General features: G+C 42.2%; 2 protein-coding genes across 6 annotated transcripts in view; both read left to right on the forward strand.

Moving 5' to 3' along the window:
• The window catches only part of LOC112266945 (schwannomin-interacting protein 1), a 95986-nt gene extending 85603 nt beyond the window's left edge, over positions 1-10383 (forward strand). For all 5 annotated transcript variants that reach the window (XM_042297299.1, XM_042297298.1, XM_042297300.1 and 2 more), the window contains 3 exons: positions 5108-5231; positions 9263-9356; positions 9556-10383. In XM_042297299.1, coding sequence (XP_042153233.1) covers positions 5108-5231; positions 9263-9356; positions 9556-9607 — 270 coding nt within the window. In that variant the 3' untranslated portion in view covers positions 9608-10383. The remainder of the gene's footprint in view (positions 1-5107; positions 5232-9262; positions 9357-9555) is intronic.
• Positions 10384-12084: 1701 nt separating this feature from the next.
• Positions 12085-14239, forward strand: LOC112267572. The gene is made up of 6 exons (XM_024445782.1): positions 12085-12159; positions 12390-12544; positions 12708-12803; positions 12968-13009; positions 13221-13370; positions 13617-14239. The coding sequence occupies exons 1-6, from the start codon at positions 12138-12140 to the stop codon at positions 13755-13757; spliced, it is 606 nt and encodes a 201-aa protein (XP_024301550.1). The 5' UTR covers positions 12085-12137; the 3' UTR covers positions 13758-14239.
• Positions 14240-15699: the final 1460 nt, after the last annotated feature.

Here is a 15699-nt window from a genome sequence, read left to right on the forward strand (position 1 = left end):
GGCCTTTCAGAACAAGTGTATATATACTGAGATCAAGTGACAGATCCTGTGACACTTAGATTGCACACAGGTGGACTTTATTTAACTAATTATGTGACTTCTGAAGGTAATTGGTTGCACCAGATCTGATTTAGGGGCTTCATAGCAAAGGGGGTGAATACATATGCATGCAGCACTTTGCAATCTTTACTTTTTTTGGGTTATTTTTTTCATTTCACCAATTTTGTCTATTTTGTGTATGTCCATTACATGAAATCCAAATAGAAATATATTTAAATTACAGGTTTTAATGCTACAAAATAGGAAAAACACCAAGGGGGATGAATACATTTGCAAGGCACCCAAACACACACACACACACACACACACACACACACACACACACACACACACACACACACACACACACACACACACACACACACACACACACACACACCAATATCTCCACCTGGGCAGAAGATGTTACTTATTCAGTAAAGAGGGGGTGGTTGGGTTCGAGCAATCTATTATTCATATCCCAGAATGCACTGGGTGACGTGTTTGGGGATGCAGTCGTGCCCAGCAGTCAGAAGAGATGAGTTTCACATCTGAGGCCCTGTCGCTAAGCTAACAGACTGGTGTACTGAACACGGGCAGATCTGAAGCCCTGTCGCTAAGCTAACACACTGCTGTACTGAACACAGGGGCAGATCTGAGGCCCTGTCGCTAAGCTAACACACTGCTGTACTGAACACGGGCAGATCTGAGGCCCTGTCGCTAAGCTAACACACTGCTGTACTGTACACAGGGGCAGCACCATGCTCAGATAGCATTAGCTTCAGAGCTACTTATGGTACACTATACCTCTTTAGCATAAAGTGTGCAGACTCACACCTGCTCATTATTATAGGGATGTGCATTTCCTGGGTATAAGTTCTCAATATATTATTTATAGAAATATACAAGAATGTGAACCTTTTCCAGTTGTTTTCAGACCTACCAAACACATATAGTCAGAGTGCAGGCTGGCACTAGGCCAGTGTGTTAAGCCAGCGGCCAGGTGTTTGGGTGCCAGGGGCTCTTGCGTAAGCCACTAATGACAGGAGAAATGAGGGGAATGTGTGTGAGGAGATGTGGTTTTATACCATTTACCACGTTTTAATCCACTAAAGCCTTGCGGCCTTACAAAGAATTTACACAACAATTCACACAACACTCCCACCAAGAATTTTTCCCCATTCATATCATGCCTAGTCTAAGAGAATACTGATATGATGAAATACTTTGGTATTGTTGTTGGTGGTATCCTTATTCATATGGCCACTAACCTCAGTAGCCAAGACTCATTGAGAAACCAATCCAGTAATATAACTGAGGGAGGAAACTCCACCTCGGACAAACACAATGAGGCCAAGCACATATCATGACCAAAACACTACCACTCGCGGTGTCCGGCTCTCCCCACATCTCCGCATCTCTCACTATCTCTCTCTCTTTTCTCACACCCCTGTCTCTCTCTCTGTGTGTCACTGACTTACATGCTCCCTCTCCGAACTGAAACGGTGGCCTATGACAGAGGGGAAACATGGCCACTAGTGCAGTTGCATGGGTTCCAATGTGAAAGTGAAAGAGGAGAGAGAAACTGTGACAGGAAGAACCAGCTGAGCGATCACGCACACTCACAAGTCATACAGAGAAAGTGCAATGAAAGGAGCACATATTTATAATGAGTATGAATTCGGAGGGAAGAAATGATTAAATATTAAAGCATTAGACCTCTCACTAAAAGCTTCAGTCACACAAAAGTTATACTTAGTTCCGAACTGGTTCTCTATCAGATTAGTAAGGATGTCTCACCCCATGTTGAAGAATGTCCGTTTTCCCTTTATTCAGATTACAACCTCTCACTTTCAGTCATTTGAAAATGAAATAATATCACAATTTATATAATATCGCTACAAAATATCGCAATTTTTTTAAACAAGCTAAAGAAAGTTGGTTGCAATTTCAGTTTAATCCACCAGAAAAGACAGAACAAATATTATGGTTAAACTGAAATATACGAATTGATTAAAAAACATTATTTTATGATTAAAAAATGTTTTAAGTATAATCTTTGTAAATGATATCATAAATAGGACTGGTGGAGTTATGTCACACATGCAGCTAACACAGACATATGGAAATGTCTGCTCTAACCAAAATTACAACCAACTAATTGCAGCATTACCGCAAAAATGGAAGAGGCAAGTGGAAGTTGGAAAAAGGAAAAATTCTGATAAAAAAAGTATACCAATTCAATTTCAGGACAAAAAAATGTACAACTGTGCCATATAAATTGCAAAATAGGCGGGAAGAGATTTTCGATATACCGATTCCCTGGCACATGGTTTATGAACTGAACAAAATTATGTCGGATTCAAAACTTATAATTGTTTTATTTAAATTATTATACAAAATTATTGCAACCAATAGAATGTTATATATATGGAATGTTATATATGTATATATATATATATATATATATATATATATATATATATATATACAGTGGAAGTCGGAAGTTTACATACACTTAGGTTTGAGTCATTAAAACCACTCCACAAATGTCTTGTTAACAAACGATAGTTTTGGTAAGTCGGTTAGGACATCTACTTTGTGCATGACACAACACATTTTTCCAACAATTGTTTACAGACAGATTTCACTTATAATTCACTGTATCACAATTCCAGTGGGTCAGAAGTTTACATACACTAAGTCGACTGTGCCTTTAAACAGCTTGGAAAATTCCAGAAAATATTGTCATGGCTTTAGAAGCTTCTGATAGGATAATTGACATCATTTGAGTCAATTGGAGGTGTACCTGTGGATGTATTTCAAGGCCAACCTTCAAACTCAGTGCCTCTTTGCTTGACATCATGGGAAAATCAAATGAAATCAGTCAAGACCTCAGAAAAAAATTGTAGACCTCCACAAGTCTGGTTCATTCTTGGGAGCAATTTCCAAATGCCTGAAGGTACCATGTTTATCTGTACAAACAATAGTACACAAGTATAAACACCTTGGGACCACGCAGCCACCATAGCGCTCAGGGAGGAGATGCGTTCTGTCTCCTAGAGATGAACGTACTTTGGTGCGAAAAGTGCAAATCAATCCAAGAAGGACAATTTTTACTTTACAATCTGTCGAAACTATGAGAATAGAATGGTTCAGAACTTTTGTGAAACATCACAGCACAGTTGAAAAATATATAGCAAATAGAAATCAAAACTGGATGGTGTTAAAAGATACAGTAGGGAGAAGTATTTGATACACTGCCGATTTTGCAGGTTTTCCTACTTACAAAGCATGTAGAGGTCTGTAATTTTTTATCATAGGTACACTTCAACTGTGAGAGGCGGAATCTAAAACAAAAATCCAGAAAATCACATTGTATGATTTTTAAGTAATTAATTTGCATTTTATTGCATGACATAAGTATTTGATACATCAGAAAAGCAGATCTTAATATTTGGTACAGAAACCTTTGTTTGGAATTACAGAGATCATACGTTTCCTGTAGTTCTTGACCAGGTTTGCACACACTGCAGCAGGGTGTTTTGGCCCACTCCTCCATACAGACCTTCTCCAGATCCTTCAGGTTTCGGGGCTGTCGCTGGGCAATACGGACTTTCAGCTCCCTCCAAAGATTTTCTCTTTGGGTTCAGGTCTGGAGACTGGCTAGGCCACTCCAGGACCTTGAGATGCTTCTTACGGAGCCACTCCTTAGTTGCCCTGGCTGTGTGTTTCGGGTAAGGGGAGGGGTGGTAGGGTTAAGGGAAAATAATAAAGATAAATATATTTAAAATATGAGGGATTGGAAATGATGCCGACAATTACATTGGTGGAAGCTACAATCTATCTGCAATATTACATTTGATCTACCCCCAAAAACAATATATATATATTTAAAAGGACCACGTTTTCTCACCCTGAGACACTTCCATGAAGTGAAGAATGTCAGACCGAGAGAGAGAGGATGTATTTGAAGGAGATGCACACAGATAGAAATAACTTGAACAAGGGATCAAGGGACATTCTCATACCCAGCGAGCCTGATGAAAATGATGCTTTGTGATTCACCTTGGTTACTCTCTAGGGTTAATGTCAAACCTGCCCCTATGGAACCCAACAAAGGTGTGGTGAGTAACATAGAGAGAGAGTGAGAGAGAGCGAGAGAGAGAGAGAGAGAAGGGGAGAGGTGGATGAGAGGAAGCAGAGCTGAAAATCTTGAAGGAAACACAAATGACATCACCACAGTAAAAGGCTGTGTGTTGATTTGACAAGAACAAACAGTCAAATAATTCAGGAAGACAAAGAGAGAGCGTAGAGTGTGTTGCTTACTGCCAGGAGCATAGCCGCAGGAAGTAGTTTGGAGGTGTGTGTGCTGCAATATTTTGACTGACTGGGGAGATGATGCTGAAAAAATGCTTTGCTCGCAATACAGGCAGCAAAATCTGTCTGCTAATACAGGGCTAGTAAAGGCTCAGTGCACTACTTTTTCACAACAACAAAAAATATTCTGATTATTCAGTGGGTAATGCAGCACCCTCATCAGCACCCCTATTTCCCGTGGCTATGGCCAGGAGGAAGGAGACAGAGTTGTTTCCTGTAGCTCTCTATGACCAGGGTCAGGTCAGGGACCACTGCTGGAGAGTCTTGGCAGCTCTGTAGCATTGGGCTGCTTTCAGTGGCTGGATTTATTTATGAGATGCAGATTAAATAGAAATGACGCCTTTCCTCAAGAATCTGCACCATCTTGCACACGCAAACACACATAGGCCTACACACACTCACGCCAACACACTGTAGTGTCTTAGGGTTCTCTAGTGCCCAGGAATCCATATGTGAGTGTACATATTTGTGTTCTTATACATTTCCAATGTGCTGTAGGTTTCTGTAAATGTGTGTGTGTGTGTGTGTGTGTGTGTGTGTGTGTGTGTGTGTGTGTGTGTGTGTGTGTGTGTGTGTGTGTGTGTGTGTGTGTGTGTGTGTGTGTGTGTGTGTGTGTGTGTGTGTGTGTGTGTGTGTGTGTGTGTGTGTGTGTGTATTTCTAATTGGTGATATGTGTGTTTCTCTCTAGCTGCCCCACATGCCCCACATCAATGAGTGTCTGATGAAGAGGAGCCTGAAGACTACAGACCTGAGGGACATGACCCTGGGACAACTACAGGTTATAGTCAACGACCTGCACTCCCAGATAGAGAGTGAGAACCACACACACACACACTTTTTTTTATCCTCGTGGGGACCTAAAATTGATTTCCATTCAAAATCCTATTTTCCCTGACCCTTAAACCTAATCCTAACCTTAACCCCTAAACCTAACTTTAACCCTGATCTTAACCCCTAAACCTAACCCTAACTTTAACCCTAACCTTAACCACAAAAACTGAACTTTAACCCTAACCTTAACCACTAAACCTAACCCTAACCATTAACCGCTAAGCTTAAAATATCCTTTGTCCTCGTGGGGAAGTGGGAAATGTCCCCAAGAGGGAGAATTTTCCTTGTTTTACTATCCTTGTGGGGACTTTTGGAGATTTCAGGTCCCCACGAGGATACACACACATGCGCACACGCACACAATGTTAGTTAGGGTATCTTTCATATTGAAAGTCATTTCAGGCCATGTAAGTTGGATGCATGTGTGACAATACTAGTGAAAGATGAACAATACCTCACCTTACACAGAAGACAAAAAAAATCCCCCACAAAAATGTTGTTATAGAATCTTGGCTTTTACTGGCATGGTTTAAAAATATGCTCCATTTGAAATCTGCATCTCATATGACTTGGGGCTGGATTCAACCCGTATCGCAGAAGTATCGCCGGAAGATCCGTGTTATAGCTTGTTTGAAATGATATATAAAGACAATGTTCCCGCGTTTGTGGAAACTGCATTCACGGTAACCACTGTATATATCGGCTCAATCATAAATTCCCTTAACACTTTAATGCAGATCTTCAAATCAAATCAAATCAAATCAAATTTTATTTGTCACATACACATGGTTAGCAGATGTTAATGCGAGTGTAGCGAAATGCTTGTGCTTCTAGTTCCGACAATGCAGTAATAACGAGCAAGTAATCTAACTAACAATTCCAAAAAAAACTACTGTCATACACAGTGTAATGGGATAAAGAATATGTACATAAGGATATATGAATGAGTGATGGTACAGAGCAGCATAGGCAAGATACAGTAGATGATATCGAGTACAGTATATACATATGAGATAAGTATGTAAACCAAGTGGCATAGTTAAAGTGGCTAGTGATACATGTATTACATAAGGATGCAGTCGATGATATAGAGTACAGTATCAACGTATGCATATGAGATGAACAATGTAGGGTAAGTAACATTATATAAGGTAGCATTGTTTAAAGTAGCTAGTGATATATTTACATCATTTCCCATCAATTCCCATGATTAAAGTGGCTGGAGTAGAGTCAGTGTCATTGACAGTGTGTTAGCAGTAGCCACTCAATGTTAGTGGTGGCTGTTTAACAGTCTGATGGCCTTGAGATAGAAGCTGTTTTTCAGTCTCTCGGTCCCAGCTTTGATGCACCTGTACTGACCTCGCCTTCTGGATGGCAGCGGGGTGAACAGGCAGTGGCTCGGGTGGTTGATGTCCTTGATGATCTTTATGGCCTTCCTGTAGCATCGGGTGGTGTAGGTGTCCTGGAGGGCAGGTAGTTTGCCCCGGTGATGCGTTGTGCAGACCTCACTACCCTCTGGAGAGCCTTACGGTTGAGGGCGGTGCAGTTGCCATACCAGGCGGTGATACAGCCCGCCAGGATGCTCTCGATTGTGCATCTGTAGAAGTTTGTGAGTGCTTTTGGTGACAAGCCGAATTTCTTCAGCCTCCTGAGGTTGAAGAGGCGCTGCTGCGCCTTCCTCACGATGCTGTCTGTGTGAGTGGACCAATTCAGTTTGTCTGTGATGTGTATGCCGAGGAACTTAAAACTTGCTACCCTCTCCACTACTGTTCCATCGATGTGGATGGGGGTGTTCCCTCTGCTGTTTCCTGAAGTCCACAATCATCTCCTTAGTTTTGTTGACGTTGAGTGTGAGGTTATTTTCCTGACACCACACTCCGAGGGCCCTCACCTCCTCCCTGTAGGCCGTCTCGTCGTTGTTGGTAATCAAGCCTACCACTGTTGTGTCGTCCGCAAACTTGATGATTGAGTTGGAGGCGTGCATGGCCACGCAGTCGTGGGTGAACAGGGAGTACAGGAGAGGGCTCAGAACGCACCCTTGTGGGGCCCCAGTGTTGAGGATCAGCGGGGAGGAGATGTTGTTGCCTACCCGGTCTAGAGCGGTAGTCGTTTAGCTCAGTTACCTTAGCTTTCTTGGGAACAGGAACAATGGTGGCCCTCTTGAAGCATGTGGGAACAGCAGACTGGTATAGGGATTGATTGAATATGTCCGTAAACACACCGGCCAGCTGGTCTGCGCATGCTCTGAGGGCGCGGCTGGGGATGCCGTCTGGGCCTGCAGCCTTGCGAGGGTTAACACGTTTAAATGTCTTACTCACTTCGGCTGCAGTGAAGGAGAGACCGCATGTTTCCGTTGCAGGCCGTGTCAGTGGCACTGTATTGTCCTCAAAGCGGGCAAAAAGTTATTTAGTCTGCCTGGGAGCAAGACATCCTGGTCCGTGATTGGGCTGGGTTTCTTCCTGTAGTCCGTGATTGACTGTAGACCCTGCCACATACCTCTTGTGTCTGAGCCGTTGAATTGAGATTCTACTTTGTCTCTGTACTGGCGCTTAGCTTGTTTGATAGCCTTGCGAGGGAATAGCTGCACTGTTTGTATTCAGTCATGTTACCAGACACCTTGCCCTGATTAAAAGCAGTGGTTTGTGCCTTCAGTTTCACACGAATGCTGCCATCAATCCACGGTTTCTGGTTAGGGAATGTTTTAATCGTTGCTATGGGAACGACATCTTCAACGCACGTTCTAATGAACTCGCACACCGTATCAGCGTATTCGTCAATGTTGTTGTCTGACGCAATACGAAACATCTCCCAGTCCACGTGATGGAAGCAGTCTTGGAGTGTGGAGTCAGCTTGGTCAGACCAGCGTTGAACAGACCTCAGCGTGGGAGCTTCTTGTTTTAGTTTCTGTCTGTAGGCAGGGATCAACAAAATGGAGTCGTGGTCAGCTTTTCCGAAAGGGGGGCGGGGCAGGGCCTTATATGCGTCACGGAAGTTAGAGTAACAATGATCCAGGGTCTTTCCACCCCTGGTTGCGCAATCGATATGCTGATAAAATTTAGGGAGTCTTGTTTTCAGATTAGCCTTGTTAAAATCCCCAGCTACAATGAATGCAGCCTCCGGATAAATCGTTTCCAGTTTGCAGAGAGTTAAATAAAGTTCGTTCAGAGCCATCGATGTGTCTGCTTGGGGGATATATACGGCTGTGATTATAATCGAAGAGAATTCTCTTGGTAGATAATGCGGTCTACATTTGATTGTGAGGAATTCTAAAACAGGTGAACAGAAGGATTTGAGTTCCTGTATGTTTCTTTCATCACACCATGTCACGTTAGTCATAAGGCATACGCCCCCGCCCCTCTTCTTACCAGAAAGATGTTTGTTTCTGTCGGCGCGATGCGTGGAGAAACCCGCTGGCTGCACCGCTCGGATTGCGTCTCTCCAGTTAGCCATGTTTCCGTGAAGCAAAGAACGTTACAGTCTCTGATGTCCCTCTGGAATGCTACCCTTGCTCGGATTTCATCAACCTTGTTGTCAAGAGACTGGACATTGGCAAGAAGAATGCTAGGGAGTGGTGCACGATGTGCCCGTCTCCGGAGTCTGACCAGAAGACCGCTTCGTTTCCCTCTTTTTCTGAGTCGTTTTTTTTTTTTTTTGGTCGCTGCATGTGATCCACTCGGTTACACTGGTTGTAAGGCAGAACACAGGATCCGCATCGCGAAAAACATATTCTTGGTCGTACTGATGGTGAGTTGACGCTGATCTTATATTCAGTAGTTCTTCTCGGCTGTATGTAAAGAAACCTAAGATGACCTGGGGTACTAGTGTAAGAAATAACACGTAAAAAAACAAAAAACTGCATAGTTTCCTAGGAACGCGAAGCGAGGCGGCCATCTCTGTCGGCGCCGGAAGTCTTCCGCGATACTTCAGCAATATGATTTGAATCCAGCACCCGTATGTTAGTGTTCTAATGGTGTTGGTTTTCTACCGTTGTTCTGATGTTTGTCTTCTCCAGGTCTGAATGAGGAGCTGGTGCAGCTGCTGCTGATCAGGGATGAACTGCACATGGAGCAGGATGCCATGCTGGTGGACATAGAGGACCTGACCAGGTGGGGATGCTATCTAACACACACACACACACACACACACACACACAGCCTCCTGGGCTATGACCACAAACAGGCCAGGAATGATTGGGGGAACTCTGTCTTTGGGACAGACGTTTAGCAGTGTGAGATTTGCATGATTTTCATACAGCAGCAGGTGATAAAGAACAGTTTGTCTAATCATCATTTTGTTTTTACTCAGGCATGCTGAGAGCCAGCAGAAACACATGGCTGAGAAGACACCATCCAAATGAGACACCCCACCCAACCTCGCCCCCTTCCCATCCCTTTACTCCACCCCTGCCCCACTTTGGTCCCCGTGCCCTGCCCCATGTCTCTCGCTGCACCCCCTCTGCCTGCCCCTCTCACCCTCTCCCATGGTGGCAGCAGCCAGAGGAAGGCCACCCTTTCATTTGCTTCTGTGGTTGTCCCAGCGCTAAAGAGAGAGCATTTCCTGCTTCCTGGGAGAAGAGGAAACTGATTGTGTGTTGTCATGGATACTGTCCCCGGCTTCCTGTGCAGTGATCGGCCTTGCTTCGCTATTGTTTATTTTTAACTTTTTACATTCGCCACTAAATTATAACTGTCAATACAAAATGGTGGAGAAAAAAAATAATAATAGTGAGAAATTAGTATAAAGTCAGTAAAAAAAATGTAAGAAAAAAACATTGTATAAAACTATGAAGACTAATTTCAAACCATTTTAAGTTGGAAAGTAATTTTTAAGTATTTCAAAGTTGACCTCTTTTTATTCTGCACAAATGGTAGTTTTCAACTGAGAAATGTTTATTTGAAGGTGCTAAAAGAGTGTAAAGGTAACATGCCTGCCTTGTAGTGGAGTTATAGCTTTTGGTAATACGCTCACTCTGATCGGTCTTCAACATTTTGTGAATGTTGATTTTCTGACACTTTAAATGAAATTAATAAATGTGTTAATATCATTTTCATCCTATTGTATTCAGAATTTTTATTTGAGGGAAGAAATGTTTATGTACAGATATGTAAAATAAAAAATAAACTTTGTTTCATATGTTGTGGTTTGGTGTGCAGTCTGTTAAGAAAAGTGGACAGAGATGGACATGTTGTTGTAAATATTATAAGTGGGGAACTACTGTATGTCCATATGGCAAAACACAGTACATTAACAGTACATTTATAACTATTTTATAATTATGTAATACTAGTACTGACAAGCCATTGCAGGATTTTGGAAATAATTGATACATTAATAACCATACGAACATCACTGCCACCTGGGAAGAGAAAAGCTAATCACTCCACTGAATCGTTTATTCAGAGGCAACAACAGTATGGAGTATGAAGGATGCATACGTTTTTATATTGTAATATTTTTCCATAAACAGTCACCTTATTTTAAAGAGTATAATGTTAAACCTTAGGCCTAAGCTTGCTCTGCACGTTATTGTGAGTGTGGTTTTGAAAGGTCTGATATATCAATGGTCACAACCACAAGTATCATCCAGTTCTGTGAAACTCTCCCCTGCAGATTGTCACACCATGGCCACTCTCTTTCTACAGGCTCAGTGAGAGTCAGTCTTTACAAGAAGAGAAGTATTTCTTAACTAAACAGGCCAATGGTAGACATTCAAAATGCCAGGGTTCAAATTGTGTGGGTGTGCAGGGGTCATGGGCAATCACATTACAATTTAGTCATTTAGCAGACTATCCAGAGTGACTTAACAGTACTGAGTGCATACATTTACGTACTTGTCCGCCCCAATGCCACTGTCACAGGGGGATTTATGCCTGATTTCAGATGAAATCCTCAACCCTTTTATGGTCAACCATGTCACTTTGGCACCTTTTTTATCTCTTGAGATGGAAAAACATGTTTTTTATGAAATTGAACAAGTGCTCTTTTTGACAGAATATACAAATGAGCAGAAATCTTAAGTATTTTATTTTTATTTTTACAAGTTACTTCTCAAAACGCACTGAATTGGTGGAAGGTCCACTTTATTCTGACCCCCTTGGGTCAATCAAACATTGAGAAATTAAACCTTTTTCAAATGTACATTGTTTTTCATTCTTACGAAATGTATGTTCATGATGCACAATTAAAAGCATGTAAAGCTTTGCAGAAACAACAACTGTGAATGTAGTTTAAGACAACCAGCCTTCTAAAGAACAGGCTAAAGCCAAAGCAGGCTAAAGGCTACTTACTACCCACAACATCACTAGGCCTATAGCAAAAACATTTAGAAAAAGCTTTCTAACATTATTCTTTGTGTCATCTGTCTATTTTGGACAATTACAAAGGCTAGAGAAAATAAGCAGCAAAAGTTAAATATTGACATCGGAATGCACACATGTCTCACGTAGTTTTCTGGCAATCGGTGCTGCAGGTGTCTGGATAGAATTGGGCTACGCAGTGAGATGCTACCCACAACCAGTGGGAGAATGTGACTGTCAGTTATATGGTTTATTGCATTACTTTAACTATAATGTAAAACATTTAAAAAGAGATATGTATCATTTTTTCATTCCTAGACATTGATTTCCTCGTGAGCCAACTCATACAAATCGACACGAGGGCATGACTCATTGGCCTGAGTTGTAAAAACAACTCAGGAAATTACACACGACTGACGCGTCACTTTCATTTCGGTGGCGCTTGATCTAGTGCTGTATGTTGCTTCGTGTTTCAACATGGCCAGGGAATTCCCTCTAGGAGCGCTGCATGGCTATATAATGATCAGATGAGGCAACGATGACAACACACCTATCAGTTTACGCCACACCTGAGTCAAAGATCTCGGAATCATGCTGCCAAACTTTTATTTATGTGAGTATTAATTTGATTTGTACCTAATTTTATTGTGAGTTTTTGATAAACTAACCCTGTGAAATGACATGCCTCAAACTTTACATAGTCTTCCATTTTAATTTATTGATTTGAAATTGGAGTTAAATAATTACTATTTCAGGGGTGTTTTTATCATTGGTTTGTTTAGAGGATTATTGGGGTGATACATTGGTTGGTGCTGACTGACATTGTGTCCTCCCTCCACACAGACCTTGCCAGCTGTGTGCTGCTGCTCGCCTTGTCCTGCCAAGTCTCTATGGGAACCCCAATGCGCATGCCGCGAAGTTTAGACTCTGAGAAATGCTCGCAGTGCGCTGACCTCTCCAGAGAGCTCGTCAAGAATGTTAAAAAGCTCCTGGACAACGTAAGTGACAGTTATAACGAATTCCTTTGAACGTTTAATTCAAATCTAATGTATCCCTCATTCAGTCAGTCAGTCTGTCTGTATCTTTGATAGGCTTACAGTTTGTTCACACCGTTTGTGATTCATGTATCCACTTACTAATTGAATAATTTTCCCTTCATAGGAAAACCTGTTTGGGGGTTTAAACTGCTCGGAGCAGCGCGTGGAGGTGAACAGTAAGACCCAGACAGTCCTAGCCTGCGAACCCAACACGGACATGGTAAGTCACACAACAGTCATTTTCTACATTCATATTACCACTATTCATTTAAAATATATATAATTTCTCTGCATTTTATGTAGTAATTTAAATTAATACCTCGGATTTACAGAATAGTTATATAAATCAGTCTATTGATGCATCATTTTGTTGTATTTCCTCAGAACACAAGATGCTCTGGTCAACGGAACACCACATTCAGTGAGGTAACTATTGTGTTCTTACAATATTGCATAATTGTTTAGGGAATGCTATTTAAATCCACAGATATAAAAATAAATAGATCTTTAGACAGTCTATGGATTTAATAGTGACTGCATTTCACATAATTCACCCATTCTTACCTCACCCATTTCAACTGCTTCCTATATGTCTGATTGGCTGATCTCTGTCCATTTTTATGGTTTCTTCTGACAGAGTGAGTGTCTGAGGAACATCCGAATAGACCTAGAACATTATGCTGCCTCACTACAGGCTTACAAACAGGCCGACCTCAGCTCCACTGCCCAGGACACCCAGAACCTACTCAATATTTGTCCATCCACACAATGGGTGTCTTCCTCACAGGTAATTCGATTTTTCTATTTTATCTTTTGTACAGAAAACATTCCTTCCTTCCCTGCATGTTTATTTTTCTTTTGATACAGTTTTCTAATGACAACAACCTCGTGTAGACAATTGCAAAACTGTACACAAAAATGTGTTCCTCTGTGTTTGAGACAGTACAAATGTCACTGCTAATAGACATTCACAACTATGGACTTAAAGTTTGCATTTTTATAAAGTTAAGTTTTGTTTCCTTTTGCCCTGCAGGTTGCAGACCCTAAGCTGACTAGTGGTGACCCTGTGGACCAGAGGGTCCATCTGTGTAAGGTACTGAAGGGCTTCCACCTCCGGGTCATCACCATCAGCAGAGCCATGGGATACATCTCTGCTGGGGACCACAGGAAGTAAACCCTCATCTTCAACACCATCAGATTCCTCATCATCATCAACTATAACAAGTATTGACAATCATCTTCATCATCATCACCTACAACTGTAACAAGTTCATCATCAGAAACACGGATTGTTATCTTCATCATCATCATCAACTACTTTGTCATCATAACTGCATCATCAACTATAACAAATATTGACAATCATCATCATCATCATCACCTACAACTGTACCAAGTTAATTATCAGCAACACTGATTGTTATCTTCATCATCAGACATCATCATCAACTACTTTGTCATCATAACTGTTGAATACTGCACCACACTGTGTATGAAAAGATGAGTAAGACATAAGCTAGCTAAACTCTTTTTGGCTCAATTAAGTGCTGAATGACAGTAGGTTTAGTTCAAAGCTAATCAATGAACATCATGTTGGTCAAACTATTTATTTATTTATTCCTTTATTTAGGGACTGGGGTTTATTTATTTGATGAATGCAACATTATTTATTTGATGTATGAAATATATGTATTTATTTAACAATATGTTATTGATGTTATTTATTTGAATATTTATAATAAAGTATTTTTTACAAGCTTACCAAGACTGATTGTGTTAATGTTAGCTATGCTGTATGTGTTGCTCTGTAGGTTTAAACATTCTACCCATGAATAGGCTAAATACGTTTTTGTTTGTGGTAAAATATATATATATCTTTATGGAACATGTTGAAATATAATATCATTCAGACGGGAGGGAGAGCAGTGTGATTAATAGTCGCATAAGACTTGAAAAATACATTTTCTGCGTCTTCAAGCAGGTCTCCACATGGAACCCCATGTCCAATTTGGCATGTGGGCACACTGGCGGCCATTACGCATAATAAAACCATGCCGCCCAGGGCGAACATCCTTGCCTGGTAGACCACCTTCTGTAGCCCCCCGGGCAGCCTTCTCATCACCCAGCTCTGGGTCGGAGTGGTTGAAACCTCCACTTTCTCCTCACTTATCTCTTCATCAACAGAGTTCGTGTTACATTGAGCAAGTTCCTCAGCGAAGGAATGGGCCATTTTCCCGCGCGCAATGGAACTGTTATCTGTCATCTCATGTTCTTTACCAGCGTTCCTGGCTTCTGCGATTTGCTCCTCCAAATCCTGCACCCTTTCCTGAAACTCCAGGACGCGGGATGTGCTTTCGGCCAAGGAGCTTTGCATCTCCTCGATAAGGGAAGTTTTCATCTGGATCAACTCCTCCCTGTGAAGAAAAGTGATTCGGCCCTCATCGACCTGGAACTGCATCAAGCCGATGCAGCGGTTCAGATCCCGCAACTTTACCCTATCCTCTGCTCTCTCATGCATAAGGGTGGACAGGTCACCATTCAGACTTTCAATCGTATCCCTGAAGGCGTCATTCTGCTGTTGGAGCTGCAGACGTCGAGTCTCCAGCCGTGCAGTGGTGCTGTTGCTCTCCTCCAGGGATTTGCGCATCTCCAGGACCATGTCCTCCAGGGTATCCATGTCTTCCACGGAGCTCGTCAGGCTTCTCATCCGGTTCTTCAAGCCAACGTTTTCTTTACGCAGAGCTTCGTTCCTCTCCTCGGCTATCTCTTGGGCCAGCTCAGCGGCCGCGGCTTCCATAGCGTACAGGTTCTTGGTGTATGTGAATTTGGCTGTCAGGGCGCTCTTGTCGTCCACATCCGGCTCATGTGGTGTGAACATTTCTGCCCCATCTACAGTGTCTCCCTGAGGGTGGCAAGAGTCCTTGTTATCATCGTGCCCATTAGTCAACTGCGACACCGTGTGAATGGAGTCATTCGGGGCCCAATCATCCCAGCCGGACTTTGATTTCAGCCATCTGCCCGGAGGTCGTGAGCGACCGACTGGTGTAATAATGAGCTGCCCACCCTCATCCTCCCACACGTCTCCGGTAGTCTCGCGGGTCCAGTCTGCCGGGACC

The sequence above is a fragment of the Oncorhynchus tshawytscha genome, linkage group LG14, assembly GCF_018296145.1.
Source record: "Oncorhynchus tshawytscha isolate Ot180627B linkage group LG14, Otsh_v2.0, whole genome shotgun sequence".
NCBI lineage: Eukaryota > Metazoa > Chordata > Actinopteri > Salmoniformes > Salmonidae > Oncorhynchus > Oncorhynchus tshawytscha.